Raw genomic sequence first — 15,129 nt, 5'->3', positions numbered from 1 at the left:
TCAAAAGACTTGTTTCCACCCAAAGTTTGATGAAATCTCAAACTTATACCTATTAATTTTTAAAAACTTAAATATCTACCTTTTTATTAAAATACACTATTAAAATTAAAAATAAAAATGTTTTTTTAGTTAAAATATTAATAAAACTAAAAATTTATCATTTTTTTTAATTTAAAAATCTAATAATTATTTTTCTATCTAAAGTTTAAAAAATAATATTTTTATTCTGTCATAAAAAACGATTAACAGGCATGAATTTAAAATTTTATCAAATCTTGGGTGGGAATAAATCTTTTGACCTTCCGTAAAACGTCTAATGATAAATGACTTAAGAAGGGTCGTTGAACATGCCTCGGTGGGTGGAAAAATTGTTTATATTGACACAACATGACATTGACATTAAAATTGTTAAAAATCACTTACCAAAAAATGAAAAGTTAAAAATTCAATAAATAGGTAATTTTACAAATGTTGAAAATACAATCATATAACCAAATGTAACATCCACATTAATTGTTTGATAAAATTATATATACAAATAATATATACAATTTTATATATAAATAATTATATATTATTATATAGGATTCTAAAAGTTAAAAAAATAGTAAAATATTAAAATTTTTAAAGAAAAAGTTTGAGTTCAAATCTCTATCACATTTATAAAATCTTAACTTATTTGATATAAAGATTATAAATTCAATTACTATATCATGAGTTTATTTATCCAATCAATACAGATGAGATTTCGATAATCAAAAAAATTTACATATCATCACATGATTAAGTGTTATTTTATCTTTAATTTAAAATTATCAATCACATCATGATATATATATATTTATAAAGTTGTACAAATAATTTGTATATATACTCTTAATTGATTATGCTTTTTTTTTTACAGTAAAATAAATCAATTGATTATGTTACTACATCTTAGTTTACATTTTTCATTAAGGTCAAAGGAGTATTTTCTACCAAAGTTTTAATGCCAAAACAAATGCACACCCATAGAATTTGAAAAATTTAAAATCTCACCTATGCATTAATTTTTATTTGAAATAAGGGTAAAATTATTATTTTATTAATAATATTAAAAAATATAAATTTTATTAAGTTTTCCCTATCCTCCTAAGTTATAAAAACTAACTTCACTTTTGTCTAAAATTTTTTAATTTTAAAAAATAACATTTTTCCTCTTAAAATTTAAGGTTTGTTTTCTTACTCTCTTTCACCACCATCTCCGACTATCAGTGATAATACTTGAACCCACACATGAATCACCATACATCTAACACAAAAAAGAATCGTATGGAATAGACGTTACTACACCTTCGTTTACATTTTTCATTAAATTTGCGTATTTACGATATGTATCAATTTTGATAATAATAATTATATATCTATAGATGATTAATAGATTTTAAATTAGAAATAAAATGGTAACATATTGTCATTATCTGAATTTTATTCATTTCAAAGGCACATAACATCTTTGGGTTAATTTAAATTGATAAACAAATTGGGTAGAAAATGATTTTTTCTAAAAAGGAAAAATAATAAAGGGAGTATTTCTACGGACGAAGACCACGTCAGTGAATTCCATTATTTTCTTTCTTGCTTAAAAATTGTCAGAAAATGGAAATTTGAGCAACGTCTGAAATCTCGTCGTACTCATCGTCTACAAACTCACCGGAAATCTCTTTCATCGGTAGTCATGCGTTGATTCACGATTGAGTCAGTTCTGGTATGTGTATGATCTTCTCTTAATTTCGTTGATTTTGTTAGAATCAGGTTTATCAATGTAAACGGACGAGTTTTCGCTGAATTTTTGCTCTTGTTCATGTCAAATAGGCTGCTGAAGAACTACCATTCTTCCATTCCAGACATAAATTCCCTACTTTAGCTGATTTTGCACCGCTTTTTGGCAATAATCATCTTCATTTTGTAAATTTAATGAATTTCGTGGTTGTTATTAGTTTGATTAAGCTGATTTTACTCATGATTACAAAATTTACCGGGAAAATTATTTTATTATGCTTATTACAGTGTTATGCCCTCAATTCTCTGCTTTGGATTGTGCAAAATAACAAATTTGTGCCGTGTTTTATTCAGGGAAGTTGTTTGCTGTGTGTATAATCGTTTCCCTTCTTTCAAAACTAGCTTAAAAGGTTCTTATGTAGATTGAAAGATGATTTTGGTTTAAGCTCTTAGTGCCTTGATTGCTTTCAGTTAGTATATTTGGGGTTCAATGGCGTTAATTTTATTAAGAGTTTGGCTATTTATAAGTTGGTTGATGTGCTAAGAGTTGGAAGAATTCAGTTGTTTAGTGAGGGGACTGATGGGCGCGCCAAAGCAGAAGTGGACTGCCGAAGAAGAAGCAGCCCTCAAGGCTGGAGTGCTTAAGCATGGGACTGGCAAATGGCGAACTATACTTTCAGATCCTGAGTTTAGTGCTGTTTTACAGTCACGTTCAAATGTAGATCTCAAGGTATGCAATAATCTTTAGAGGTACTTTTCAGTTTTAGAGAAAGGAACTGCATTTTATCTTTTCTTTATCAGATGATTTGGTATTTCTCATTTAATAGAATTTTGTTTTTTGCATCCTTATGCATGAAAGCAGGGCTCTGTGCTGAGTTTGATACTAAAGTTATATGGTCCATTGTGATATAGTAATTTGTGTAATGATTTCCATCGGTAGGATAAATGGAGAAATATAAATGTCACAGCTATATGGGGATCTAGGCAGAAGGCTAAGCTTGCACTTAAAAAGACTTCACTGACCCCCAAGCATGATGCTCGGGCTCTGCTGACCTCTAAACATGATGCTCAGACTCAGATGACCCCTAAGCATGATGGTCAGACTCAGCTGACACCTGAACTTGATAATAATCCCATGGCTTTGAGCACTTTACCTCTGAATCATGAAGAAGTTGTTGATGCTAAGCCTCTAGCAATATCTGGAGGAACATTCCGACCCCCTGGTTCCAAAGAAGCTGTTGCAAGGTTAACATCCTTTACCAATATGTAGAATTGCTCTTGCTTTCTTATGAACTTGGATGTTATGTGCATGGCATGTTATTCAAAAGTTATTCTTATTAAGCTGGGGTTCTATCTTGGAAAAGTATGGAAGTGAATGGTTGTTTTACTCTAACAACATTATATTAGTTTTAGCGTTCCTACTGATTTTACAATTGTGCACTAGTTTGCACTCTAAATCTTTGAGTGACTAAGAATAATCCCCTGAAAAGTCAGATGATTTGAACAATTTTATATTCTGCATAGTACTTTTTAAGAAATATCAGGAAAAAAGCAAGTCTCTCACTAATTAATAGTGGATGTTTTCAATTGTTTGTAGACCATAAAAGTCTTGCACTATGAGTCATGCTATCCTGCTGTGGCATAATACATGATTATTCACTTACTCTGTTGTCGACTTGTCTGTTTATTGTAGGTTGGACAAACTTATATTAGAGGCAATTGCCAAATTGAAGGAGCCACATGGTTCTGATAAGGCTTCAATTGCTAATTACATAGAGGTATTAAACCTGAGCATGAGTTCTGCTAGTCTTTCATGTTCGTAGACAAATACTAAACTTATTGAAGTGCAGGAAATTTTTTTGTGCTTATACTGCTTAAAATTGTGAAGATTTTCTCTTCAATTTCTTTATTGAAATGATCTCCTCCATTATACCACTTCTTTTCTTAAATTGGTTACTTATCCAGAAAAAGAGATATTGCAAAAGATTTCCCCCACAACAGGATTACTGATGCTACCTACACAGAACTATTGTAAGATCGAAATTTTTTCTCTACAATCCTTTTAAATATATATATTTAAAGGGTCTTGATTGCTGCTTCATTCATTATAGTGTTACTATTTCCAACTAGCTAAGACTGAAAACTCATGTAAATTTTAATAGCAACATCATACTGCTTTGGAGACCGTTAAAACATTAATCAAATTTTCATTTTCTTCAAATTTCATGCAATTTTGTGTATTTGTGAGAGTTGTCGTGAGTATCACTCATTCAATGATCAATTTTAGAGTGGAATGAAAGGAAATGTCGGAGCACTTCCAATAATTGCTTAGGTGTATAAATCTTTGTTTTTGAATAGTTTTATTTGATTTTGACATTGTTAATTTTCTTTTGTAGAAGCAATACTGTGCACCTGAAAACCTCAGAAAGCTGTTGACAACAAAACTAAAGCTTATGACAGCAAATGGCTCATTGATGAAGGTAATCACCTGGCCAAGTAATAGATGAAAAGTGATAATCCCATGATGCACACTGATTGTAAGATCCATGGCCTTGAATATGGTGAAACTGTAGTTCACATTAATTGATCAAGGTAAACACTCGGCCAAATTTAGATAAACATTGATATGCCCATGACGTTCCTTGATCGTTACTTCTGTGGACTCCAAGCCGATGAAATTATGGTTGATATCTGTATTTTCCAAGGTACCACAGCAGGTCTATAATGTATAAGTGATTTGTTGGCCTGATTCTTTTCCCAACCATGAGTCCACAATGACAGATACCTCAAGAGCTGCATGCAGAAAATGGTTATAAATATCTCAATGACATTCTTAGAATGGATAATACTGAGTATAAACTGTGGAGAAACATAACAATGAAAGAGACGGAAATTGCCCAAAGAGACACATTTTTACTTTTCTCATGGGTACCTTTAAATGTAGATTTGGTTGTTCCAATTTGGATGTGTCTACATGGCAGGAAGTGAAGTACATGTCAGCTTAGGATCATAAAAAGTAGGGAGATATGTACTGAAAAGAAAACTATATGCAATATAATTAGGGATTATTTTATCTTTGTTTCAGCAGGTAAAGCATAAGTACAGTATTGCACCCAGTGTAGCAGCTTCTGTTGCAAAAAGGCCTCCCAAGTTACTCTTGGAGGGAAGACGAAAGGTTTCACCCAAGCCACATAAAAAAGACATCACGATTCTTACCAAGTCCCAGGTTGAAGCGGATCTGTCAAGGATGAGGGGCATGACAGCACAGCAGGCTGCTGCGGCTGCTGCACAGGCGGTAGCAGAGGCAGAAGTTGCAATTGCAGAGGCTGAAGAGGCTGCTAGGGAGGCAGAGAAAGCGGAAGCCGAAGCCGAAGCAGCACAAGTATTTGCACAAGCAGCAATGAAGGCACTGAAATGTAGGACACTTCGAGCCTGGTGAAGTCCTTCAGTTTTTGCAATTGTAAGTGCCTCTATTAAAAACTATCAATAGATAATCATATATGCAGAAGCCATATCTGGAGGACCCTGACCCCTTGCTTGGAGTCTTGGGTAATTAATCTGGTGAGTACAGTGAGAGGCGTTGGTGTTGACTTGGACGGAGTCTCACAATGGTTTATGCCTTACTTGGTATACAATTTTGCATGCATAAATAAATCTTTTGAAAATCTCTTTGGTTTTAGCTATTGAATTTTCTATTCACTTTCATTGTCTCTGTGAACCTATAGTCACCGTGGCTTCACAATTATCGGGTCTGATTTTAAAAGTCAAAACTCCTTCATATCTACACTGATAGCAGATTTTCCGCCTTAACCTGTAAGCTTTTAAGTTTAGGCGTCTTAAATGTTTTGTTAAAAAAAATCTCTCCTTGATGCGTTCCTCTGGTACATTTGACTCTCAAACCTAGAGCCAAGAAAGATAGCATGTATCCGCAGGTCACTTCTAACACCCTTGGTTTTCATATTTTTAAAACCACTGTGTGCTATTTTAATTATTCTGAGCCCCCATTATTCATTTGTTGAAGATTAAAGGTTTTACAAATGTGACAAATACTCGAGTCACTACTCCTCCCCTGAAGTTTTAATGTTCAATCAGTTTTGCTAACCTCTCTTCTTTTTTTTGTAGGTGACAGAATATTAATCAATAGTTGTCAATCTTATTGATGTCCTTGAAACTTTTGCAGATGATTCAATGCATAAATGGATTTGAAGACAGATGAGGGTGCAGCTCAAATAATTTACTGAAAGCATCATCGGGGCTCAAAATCTATTGTCATAGTGCCTGTGTGATGTATAAAGTTAGGCTTGTAAATCCTGAAATTGATGGGGCATGTGAAAGAAATTAAAATCAGCGTCTAGCGTGGAGATGGATATACAATCCAACTATTATATTATGTGATGAGGAGAATGGTAGTCTAATCATGTACTGTTTCATATATCAAAAATCAAATTTTTTGTATTATGTATTAAATAAGTATGTACGACACGTTTTTTATAAAATAATATAATAAAATAATAAAAATTTTAATTAATATGGCATTTTTAAAAATTTTAAAAAGAATTTTTGAAAATTAAAAATTTTTTTATATATTTTTTATTACATTTTTTTTTTTTTAAAGTGTATCAAATCATATTTGATTACATATTATCTTAATACATAACACTAGTCAGTTCATAATATATTTCTTTCAATTCTTTATTATTGTCAATTGTCACAAAAGTGCCAGAATCTAAAAGCCCTCCCTTCTTTCCAAAGAACGGAAAAAACTTTGTTCAATCATATAAGATGGAGTGTAAATGGCCCATATAATTAAGACATCTAGCCTGCAACTAAAGCCAACCAAGAAGAATTAGATTGGAATGCAGGGATCCTGTGGACTGAAACTGAAATTAAGCGACTGTTACTAACCTCATTAACTGAAGCGACCCTCACCATGCCTAAACAAACACATATTCATAGTTTAAGGCACACTTTTGAAATATGGTTTATTGTTTCTATTAAGTAATAATATAGCCTGTCTTTCTGCCTCAACCCATTTTCCCTCTTTGGCTCAAGGTCAGTTTTGCAAACCAAGAAACTCACAGCAATATAGCAATACCCAGTCTAGAAATTTGTTAGTCATTTTATTCTCATGAAAAATCATGTGAAGAAAAAACAAAAAGAATTTTATCTTTCAAATTCATTTTTCTTATTCTTACCCCCGCATGTCCATAAAGACTTTATTCAAACTGGCAACAGCCAAGTAGTATCTTCTAGCTTCAGATCATATAAGCTGATGATAACTTACAGAATGACATGAATCAATCTTATTTCTAGATTAAACACAAGCTCTGGTGCAATTACAAAGTCATGACCTCCTTTTTCTTACCAGGGTACTCAACCTTATTGCAATCACAAAGTATTCTACATCAGTGCAGTTAAAGAATGCAAACAAAGCATCAAACAACAAACGTTAGGGAAGAATTTGAAAGCAGCCCCTTAGCAAAACTATGTTCCAAGGTAATCAAAGAAAGAATTTTCCAGAAACAGAGCTTTCAACTAGCAAAACTAACCCCAGCATTAATTATATATGCCAAACTTCTCCATGAAGTGCTCATTTAAAACTAAAAGAAGCCACTCTTGGATTGTTCATTTCTCACTAAAAGGCACCACTTCAAAAGGTAATTAGGATAACATTAATCACATACTAACCCAAATTAAGCTACCAATATAAATTAGTAACCCAAATCAAATTCCTCCCAAAATTTCGTTTGTCTAGACACTATCAACTCTAAACGCACATAAATATAATGTCACGTGTATCCATTTTTTAGTACACATGATATGTCATCATTTAATTATGTGTTACATTATCCTTAATTTAAAATCATCCAATCATTTGATAACACATATCAAATATATAATACTCATTTATATACTTAAAGTGGGTACACATAATTTTATTGTAAATATAATACAAATAAATAAGCACCAAAATTCAGCTACTCCTTTAAACCAACAAAACGTAAGCAACAAAATTGACATAGCAGAATAGATGATGCAATTAAGTCTCAACAGCTTGGCTAGAATAGGATGATTGAGGTGGGAACTATAACATAATAAGGTCTGAACACAAACCATCAATAAATGTCCAATTATAATAACAAAAAATTTGAAACCCTATTTAAACTAGTCAGGAGAAATTCTAAACTCAATGGAAAAGTAAATAAAAGAATACTAAATTAAATTAAATTGCAAAGTATCCCATAAATTAAAAGAGTCCTAAATGAAGTATCAAATAAACTATAAAGGGCGCATAAAAAATTCCATTACTGAAAATAAGTAATTTTCCACTTTTCTTTCTTTCTTTCTTTTTCTTTTTTGGTTGATATCATTAAGACGATCAATGATTATTCTACATCAAACCAAAAATCACACTCAACTAAAAATAAACAATTCATTCCAATACCACGGTAGCGCCCAGCTCTTTAAGTTTCTGAACAATCGAATCGGCCTCTTCTTTGGTGACTCCTTTCTTGACAACAACAGGCACCTTCTCCACCATATCTTTAGCTTCTTTCAAACCCAAATCTGTGAACGTTCTCACCTCTTTTATTATCTTGATCTTAGCAGACGCGTCGAACTTCTCAAGTTTTACATCAAACACCGTCTTCTCCGCGGCGACCTTGGCCTCAGCTGGGCCGGATCCAGCGGCTGCCGCTCCGGGCGAGCTAGGCCCGTACAGAGCTGGGCCATATCGGTTGAGACCCATCTTGTGACGGAACAAGATTGAGTAGTCATATCGTTCAAGCTTTGTGAGGTCTAGAAGTTCGTCGGCTACGCGTTCGAGCTTCTGAGTTCGGGTTTCAGCGGCGGTAGACCAAAAACAAGAAGGGGAAACTGGTTGGGTCAGTTTTAGTGTCGCGATAAACCTGGTGAAGGACTTGTAGGAAATTTTCGTGGTTACCGAGGACATAGTGGAGGAAGGCGAGATTCGGCATATGGGTTTGTCCGCGTTTTAGTGTTCTAAGATATAGATTTAATAGCACATGAAGTGGTTCAGGGTGGGGGTTCTATTAGGGTTTAGAGATAGAGGGAAATGGAAAAAAAAAGTTTAATTATGAACTTTAAATCTCTTAATTAGGAATTTAGTTTTCTGATTAATGCTTCGTGTTACTGGGCATCTATTACTTTATTCATAATTAAAAATAATATATATCATCTATATATTTAATTATATACTCAAAAATATATTCTCATTGACAGTTTGATGTTTTCTTCGCTCATTAAATTTCCGATTGTACTTTTATATGTAACTAAATTCCAAAGGCAAAAAGTTGTCTGGTTCATCAACAAACCTCGACCATTGATATACATGAAAGTATCTTGTACAGACATAAATTATGCTATTTCATCAATATCTTTGGGATGGTCATTTACGGTTGCAGTTCCATTCACCCAGATGAAGTGAAACTGATTCACACCCACTCTTTCTGCCCAAGTTCAAAGGGAAAGAACATACCATCTTTATTTCAGCTCTCCTTCCATGCTTCTAGTATTTCCTCTGCATTAGGCAGCTTTGAACCATGAGCATCAACCACTTTATTTCTTGGCATTTCACGTTCCCTCTCATCATTTTCTATGGAATGCCTGTTAAGATACAGACTTGATAGCTCGTTATCCAGGTATGCACTGGATGCTGCATCATCAGCAAAACTGTCCAGGCTAATGCATGCGCTAGATAGTTGGTTGTTGCTACAACTGAGGGTAGGTGACTTTGTCACCACATCTGTATCAACATCCTCCCCGTTCCTCCTGTGGTGGTTAATGGTACATTTATCAGCTGCGTCCTCAGTTCTGTGAACAAAAGGGTCAGCACCCGCGTTGGCACTTTCAACCGTCATACTTATGGATGAACTTGGTGCTTTTTCTGTTCTGTTGAAATCAAATCTGCTATTGCTGCCATCCGATGGTGAAATATCTGTGGCATGGCTACCACAACAGGTGGAATTTGATGAGTGTATCTGTTTGCCAGATCCACAAAGAGCATGCAATGATCTTGACAAATTAGAGACAGTGACTTCAGATGCTACATCACAATTACTGAGTGCTTTCAACAATCTCTCTAAAGTTTCCTGATCAATCCTGTGTCCATTTTTCTCAAAAAGGTCAGTCCACTGTCTTTCACCAACCTGGAATGGCGCAAGAGCCATGGTGTTGACAAGGGTGACAGCTTTCTCATAATTACTTTGAGCAGTAGCTTGAATCAGCATTTCAGTGAAGAACATTTGATGAGGTATTTCTCCGGCCTCCAAAAGTGTGTCAAAAGCATGATCTAGGAGATGGCACTACATTGGAAACAAAACAACCTTAACTACAATTCTCCATTCCTCTTTGAGTACAATCTGACAACATATAAGATGAGAACACAACTGATAATATGAAAATCCTAAATGAAACATCAAGCCACGTAGCCTATTAAAACTGTTGCTCTAAAATGAAAGCTCGTAAGTATTCAGTGGCTGCCTCAGAGTGGTTTCCACTGCAGTTAACAATCTCAAATTGAAATAATATTTAACATAATTTCCTGAATTTGATCATTAAATCAAAATGAAAAATGGTACCATGAAAGTCAAGCAAGTTCTTGATATTTCCAAGAATTTGTTCATGAGGAAATTCACATGCAGCACAACTAATATAACTAGAGAAAGAAATCAAGATACATATCTTCCTTTCCTTTTTGGTGCCAGGTGGAATAGAATTTCATCATTTTAGAAAAAGGCCCGAATAGAACTGCTACAATTAATATTTCTACCAGAAAGAAGAAAAGAAAACTATTTCAAGAAGAAAGAAGACAAAACTTACTTTCCCAGCTCTGGATGCTTCAACAAGTAGCCAGGCACTTTTAGTTTGATCTAACTGATACCCAGAGAGAGCCATTCCCTTGTACACATATTCAAAGTATTCCCATTGGTGTGCACTAGCAGATGCCTCAAGCATTGAGATATAAGTGTAACTGTCGGGTTTAAGGGACGTTTCATTACTCCCGGAAGGCATGGAACAACCAGAATCAGCTCTCATAGTCTCTTCAAATAACTCCTTAGCTTCAGAAAACATATCATTCTGGCCATAAACTTTAAGCATGGTATTTACAGTCCCTATATTGGGTTCACAATGCTCTTTCATGTGTTTATATATAGATATGCAGTCATCAACATATCCTCCATCCAAGGAAGACATTATTAGGCCAGTGAAGGTAATTTCTAGAGGTTTTCTATGATGAATTCTTTTCATCTTCTCAACCTGCAGGCATGTCTTAGACTTAAAGAAAGTTGAATGTTCCAGATCTACAGTCAATATCAATTACACAATGCATATAGAGGCCACAAATGACTGTTGGATGAAAAAACTCAAACCGCAAGTAAAATGAGTAAGTGTTACTTCTGACAGTTATTCTTGCATTCAGTCACTTTTATGCATGTCTAGCATAAGTAGAAGATACAACTATCAATGCTAAACTAAATCATCGATTAATCCATCTGGCAGGCATTCTTTCTCAATGAACTTACAAAAATCTCCATGAAATAATGTAGGGGTATTACTACACATATAAAGTTGGGAACCCAATTTTGTATGTGTCATATTACTGATAATGTATTCTATTGTCAATTGTTCACATTTACTAAGATCCAGCATCAGTAGAGCATGGGTAAACCACCGAAATACAAATAACCAAACAAGCAACATCAGGATGATTCTCATTCCACATGGGTCCTACATCTCTGCCACAAAAAGAAACATGCTATTTCTTCCCCAGAAAGAAACCTGCTACAACTATAGCCGTTTCTTTACCATATATTTCTGTCAGTAATACTGAAACTAATACTAATAGTAACTGTGGTACTCAGTGCTGGAAATTTCACTAAAATGATGTCTTCTAAATCTTTTACCCTAAGTTTTCTGCTTCCCTTGGGCCTCATCAAAGGAATACCAGGACATGTCATTCTTTTTTGTTAATCTTCAGAAGAGGTTTGCAGCTGTGGGTTGTATTAAGTACAGCGATCTTTTTATCTCATGTGCACGGTCAGCAACAGAAATCTGTATATCATTTTACTTTGTTATTGTTCTAATTGGTCCACATGGTGTGACCTCTCTTTTTATTAATATAATATATTTTCGTCATTTCTTATTAAAAAAAGAGATCACATAATATCCTTTTTAACTAAAGCAGTTACAAGTATAAGCTTACAAGATTGTATTTCAATATTGATGATAAATATCTGATTAAGTATGATTAGTGTGATTTCTACTGGGAAACACACTTCTTTTACCTACCTGGAAAAATGAGGAAACAAAAGAAATAAAGAAAGAGGAACTGCTCTAAACTATACATGAAGAAATCAGATTAAAAAGGAAAAGGACAGCAGTTATAGATAATGTCAGTGATGCCAGAGTAATATTCATAACTAAAACCTTCACGAATATAAAGGAAACCAAATAATGATCACAATAAAACCAAGCTTTGTAGAAAGACAAAGAAACTCACCACAACCATAGCCTCCTGCCACCTCCCACTATTGCAAAGGCAGCAAGCAAGCTCATAGTACACGCTAGCAGTTCCAACAACTCCCCTTTGTTCCATATCCCTGACTGCTTCCACAGCTTCATTAATTTTACCTTCCTCCCAAAAAGCTTTGACAAGAACTAGAAAAACACAAATTAAACTGGTATGAGCAACCAAATATCAATGGCTGTCCAAGAAAAGGAAGACAGAAAGCTACCTCTGTATGCAGGTGCCCTTAGGCCTTCTCCACTTTTCTTCATTTTCCTAAAGAACTCGTGTACAAGGTCATATTTTCCAGATTGCAGCATTACCTTTCAAGAAGTACCTCCTGTAAGACTTGAATACAAATATATTTTGATAAACAATATTTTGCAATTAGAAAGTCTTTCAAGACACTGACCAATCCTAATTTTTCCATGAATTGCAAGTGCAAACAGCTTCAATAAAATTAATGTAATGTCTAATTTGCAGCAATTTCTTCATGCTTAAAATTAAACAATATATTAGAGCATACAACTATCAAAAGTAGAAATCACTTTACAAATAAAATCAAACAATAAACTTGAGAGATCACTTTTTAATTAAGAAAGATGGACTCAGTGTTTACCTCCATAGCAAGTCCATATGTTGCTCCATTAGGTTTCAGACCACTCTTCCTCAACTGCTTGAAGACCCAAAACACACCCTTCCACTGATGAGAAGGAACACACGCATTCAATACCTGAAATGCAATTTGGTTGATAATGAATTAATTCAGTTCTGTACCAATGAAAGTGAAATGAGTCAAAACGTAGTAATACTCCCTTACAGCATTATATACAACTATATCAGGTTCACGGATGGGATCCCAATTCTTGCGGCGCATACTTTTAACTCGTTTGGAAGTATTCAGCCTCATGCACTCAATTAATTTAATCAATTCTTTCAGAAAACCAGCTTGACCAAGTGTAACTGCAGCACTATGATATGCAGCCATATCAGGATATATATTGCAATCTTCCTGAATGACAAGAGTGTGAGATTCAATTTAGTAACACTGTAGACATACTTAAAAAAAACAATTCAATTAATTAGATATATTAAATGTATGAAGTAACAAAACTAGCAGAAGATTACAAGCATCAGATTGAAAGTGCGAAGCGTTTCCTGTGGCCTCCTAGCCTTTCCAAGAACTGCCAAAAGTTTTGTGTAAACAAACCTGCAAATGCAATTAAATTCTTGCATGATAACAGGGCAACACTTGAAAGTAGACATATTTTCAAGCATATATAAATAGTCACAATAATTTATAGATAAAACCATGCAAATGCAATTAGTGCAGTGAGCTAGTTAATAAAAGTCAACCACAAAACCACTGCCCCAGAATCTGAGTACAATTTACAGATTAAAAAACAGTGCTTGCATCAACAAAGCAACAAACTCCATGTTGAGCCTTTACATCTATTCTCTCTAGTGTTGACAAGTACAAATATTTACAGACTGAAAAACCACTTACTTGACTAAAAATTTTATGCTTAACAATCAGTTCCGTTGAAGTTTCACAAAAAATAGCTATACTTCATTTTTACACTGTGTCTCAAAATGTCACCTTTCAGTGTTCATTTAGACATAATTTAGAACAACAAATACTAACACAAATAACTAATAGTTGTGGACCAACATAAATAACCAAATTATACCTGCTTTTTGAATGTTTCATCTCCTTACGTTTATAAACCCATTCAACAACAGACATGGCCTGTCTCCAACCTCCCTTATCTCCAAGCCCCTGTACAATCTTCAGCAACTGGCCCTCTGTAAACAACAATCCTGACTGCTTCATTATCCTCACAAACTTCCAATTCTTCAAAGTAATTTCTCTTTCGCTCAACCTAAGACCACCAACAAAACCAAAACAGATAAAGATTATGATAAGAACCACAATACATAGTTAGACATTAACCATGAGATCCAACTCAAAACCTGTCAACAAGAATTCGAATAGCCTCAGCCTCATTACGCCACCGTTTTTCCGGGTTCCACATTCGAGTTTCACTCTCTGGTTCCACTTCAATGTCGTTATCAAGAACCCATTTCAAATCTTTCTCAAACATTTCCTTCAATTCTCTCAAATTCTCTTTTTTCAAGTTATGCCCAACAAACTCTTTGCTTTCCGAGGCGAGCTCTCTGAACCTGAGCCTCTCAATTCTCTCCCAGGGCTTTCCTATATGTGGGTCCCCGGTTTTTGCAGCTAGGGATCTGGTGAAGTGCTTGTACTCGCGTTTGATAGCATGGAAGTGTTGTTCTTCCGCCAGGGCTTGTTGTTGGGACTGTGTGAGTGGTGGGGTTAGGGATTGGGATTGGATTTTGGCTTGTTTGCGTTTATGTTTTTGAAGTTCTTTTTTGTAAAGAGTTCTGAGGATTTTGGGGGTGGGGAAGACTCCATTTTTAAGAAGCCTTTGTTTGATTTTATGGAGGTTGGGTTCAAATTGTGCGGGTGTCGGGAATTGAAGAGGCACTGGTTGCGCTTCCATGGCGGGAGAAGCAAAATATGGCTAAGGTTTTGGGTTTCAGCTCTGTAATATCGTCCAATTCTTATAAATATAAGGGAAGAGAACTATGCCCCACCAAAGTTTTAGTGTAATCTCAAAAACACACTTACAACAGTTAAAAAATACAAATATTCATTCATAGGCTAATCCCTATTAAAATTTTCTTTTAGAGTCTAAACCCTAAAATCTTTAAAAATTATAACATTTTTCTCTCTTAGTTTAAAAAATTAACATTTTTCTCCTTGTGATTAATTTTAGAAAAATACATTTTCACCCCCATTCAAAATTCCCGATGAT

The 15,129-nt window shown here is 34.4% G+C and overlaps 3 protein-coding genes across 4 annotated transcripts; 1 reads left to right on the top strand and 2 right to left on the bottom strand.

The window, feature by feature from the left end:
- The first annotated feature begins 1,580 nt into the window (after nt 1-1,580).
- LOC123199738 (telomere repeat-binding factor 2-like) lies at nt 1,581-6,219 on the top strand. 2 transcript variants are annotated; one of them, XM_044614790.1, is made up of 7 exons: nt 1,581-1,747; nt 2,323-2,491; nt 2,702-3,006; nt 3,455-3,539; nt 4,158-4,241; nt 4,847-5,221; nt 5,942-6,219. In XM_044614790.1, exons 2-6 carry the CDS (start codon nt 2,342-2,344, stop codon nt 5,198-5,200), a joined length of 978 nt encoding a protein of 325 aa, XP_044470725.1. In that variant the 5' UTR covers nt 1,581-1,747; nt 2,323-2,341; the 3' UTR covers nt 5,201-5,221; nt 5,942-6,219. The 2 variants fall into 2 exon arrangements, with proteins under 2 accessions (XP_044470725.1, XP_044470726.1); XM_044614791.1 differs by having other exon boundaries at nt 1,583-1,747; nt 4,850-5,221.
- Nucleotides 6,220-7,964: 1,745 nt separating this feature from the next.
- LOC123199740 (50S ribosomal protein L7/L12-like) lies at nt 7,965-8,942 on the bottom strand. The gene has a single exon (XM_044614793.1). It carries the CDS (start codon nt 8,711-8,713, stop codon nt 8,195-8,197), a length of 519 nt encoding a protein of 172 aa, XP_044470728.1. The 5' UTR covers nt 8,714-8,942; the 3' UTR covers nt 7,965-8,194.
- A 137-nt stretch (nt 8,943-9,079) lies between these two features.
- Nucleotides 9,080-14,841, bottom strand: LOC123199737 (pentatricopeptide repeat-containing protein At5g67570, chloroplastic). Its single transcript, XM_044614789.1, has 9 exons — nt 14,264-14,841; nt 13,981-14,172; nt 13,418-13,499; nt 13,110-13,301; nt 12,909-13,022; nt 12,519-12,612; nt 12,284-12,441; nt 10,603-11,040; nt 9,080-10,085 (listed from the first exon to the last, which is right to left on the bottom strand). The coding sequence occupies exons 1-9, from the start codon at nt 14,812-14,814 to the stop codon at nt 9,270-9,272; spliced, it is 2,637 nt and encodes an 878-aa protein (XP_044470724.1). The 5' UTR covers nt 14,815-14,841; the 3' UTR covers nt 9,080-9,269.
- Nucleotides 14,842-15,129: the final 288 nt, after the last annotated feature.

Source organism: Mangifera indica, chromosome 16 (assembly GCF_011075055.1).
Source record: "Mangifera indica cultivar Alphonso chromosome 16, CATAS_Mindica_2.1, whole genome shotgun sequence".
Taxonomy (NCBI): domain Eukaryota; kingdom Viridiplantae; phylum Streptophyta; class Magnoliopsida; order Sapindales; family Anacardiaceae; genus Mangifera; species Mangifera indica.
The sequence above is the reverse complement of the archived record's forward strand: the minus strand, read 5'-3'. Positions and strand labels throughout refer to the sequence as shown.

Excerpts from the sequence above, each read along its gene's own strand:
- LOC123199738 (XM_044614790.1), top strand. The coding sequence starts at position 2,342 with ATGGGCGCGCCAAAGCAGAAGTGGACTGCCGAAGAAGAAGCAGCCCTC. Across the intron at positions 2,492-2,701 it reads GTTCAAATGTAGATCTCAAG|GATAAATGGAGAAATATAAA; the intron begins GTATGCAATAAT and ends TTCCATCGGTAG. Across the intron at positions 3,007-3,454 it reads TCCAAAGAAGCTGTTGCAAG|GTTGGACAAACTTATATTAG; the intron begins GTTAACATCCTT and ends TGTTTATTGTAG.
- LOC123199740 (XM_044614793.1), bottom strand. The coding sequence starts at position 8,713 with ATGTCCTCGGTAACCACGAAAATTTCCTACAAGTCCTTCACCAGGTTT.
- LOC123199737 (XM_044614789.1), bottom strand. The coding sequence starts at position 14,814 with ATGGAAGCGCAACCAGTGCCTCTTCAATTCCCGACACCCGCACAATTT. Across the intron at positions 13,500-13,980 it reads ATGAAACATTCAAAAAGCAG|GTTTGTTTACACAAAACTTT; the intron begins GTATAATTTGGT and ends TTGCATTTGCAG. Across the intron at positions 12,613-12,908 it reads CATATGGACTTGCTATGGAG|GTAATGCTGCAATCTGGAAA; the intron begins GTAAACACTGAG and ends ACTTCTTGAAAG.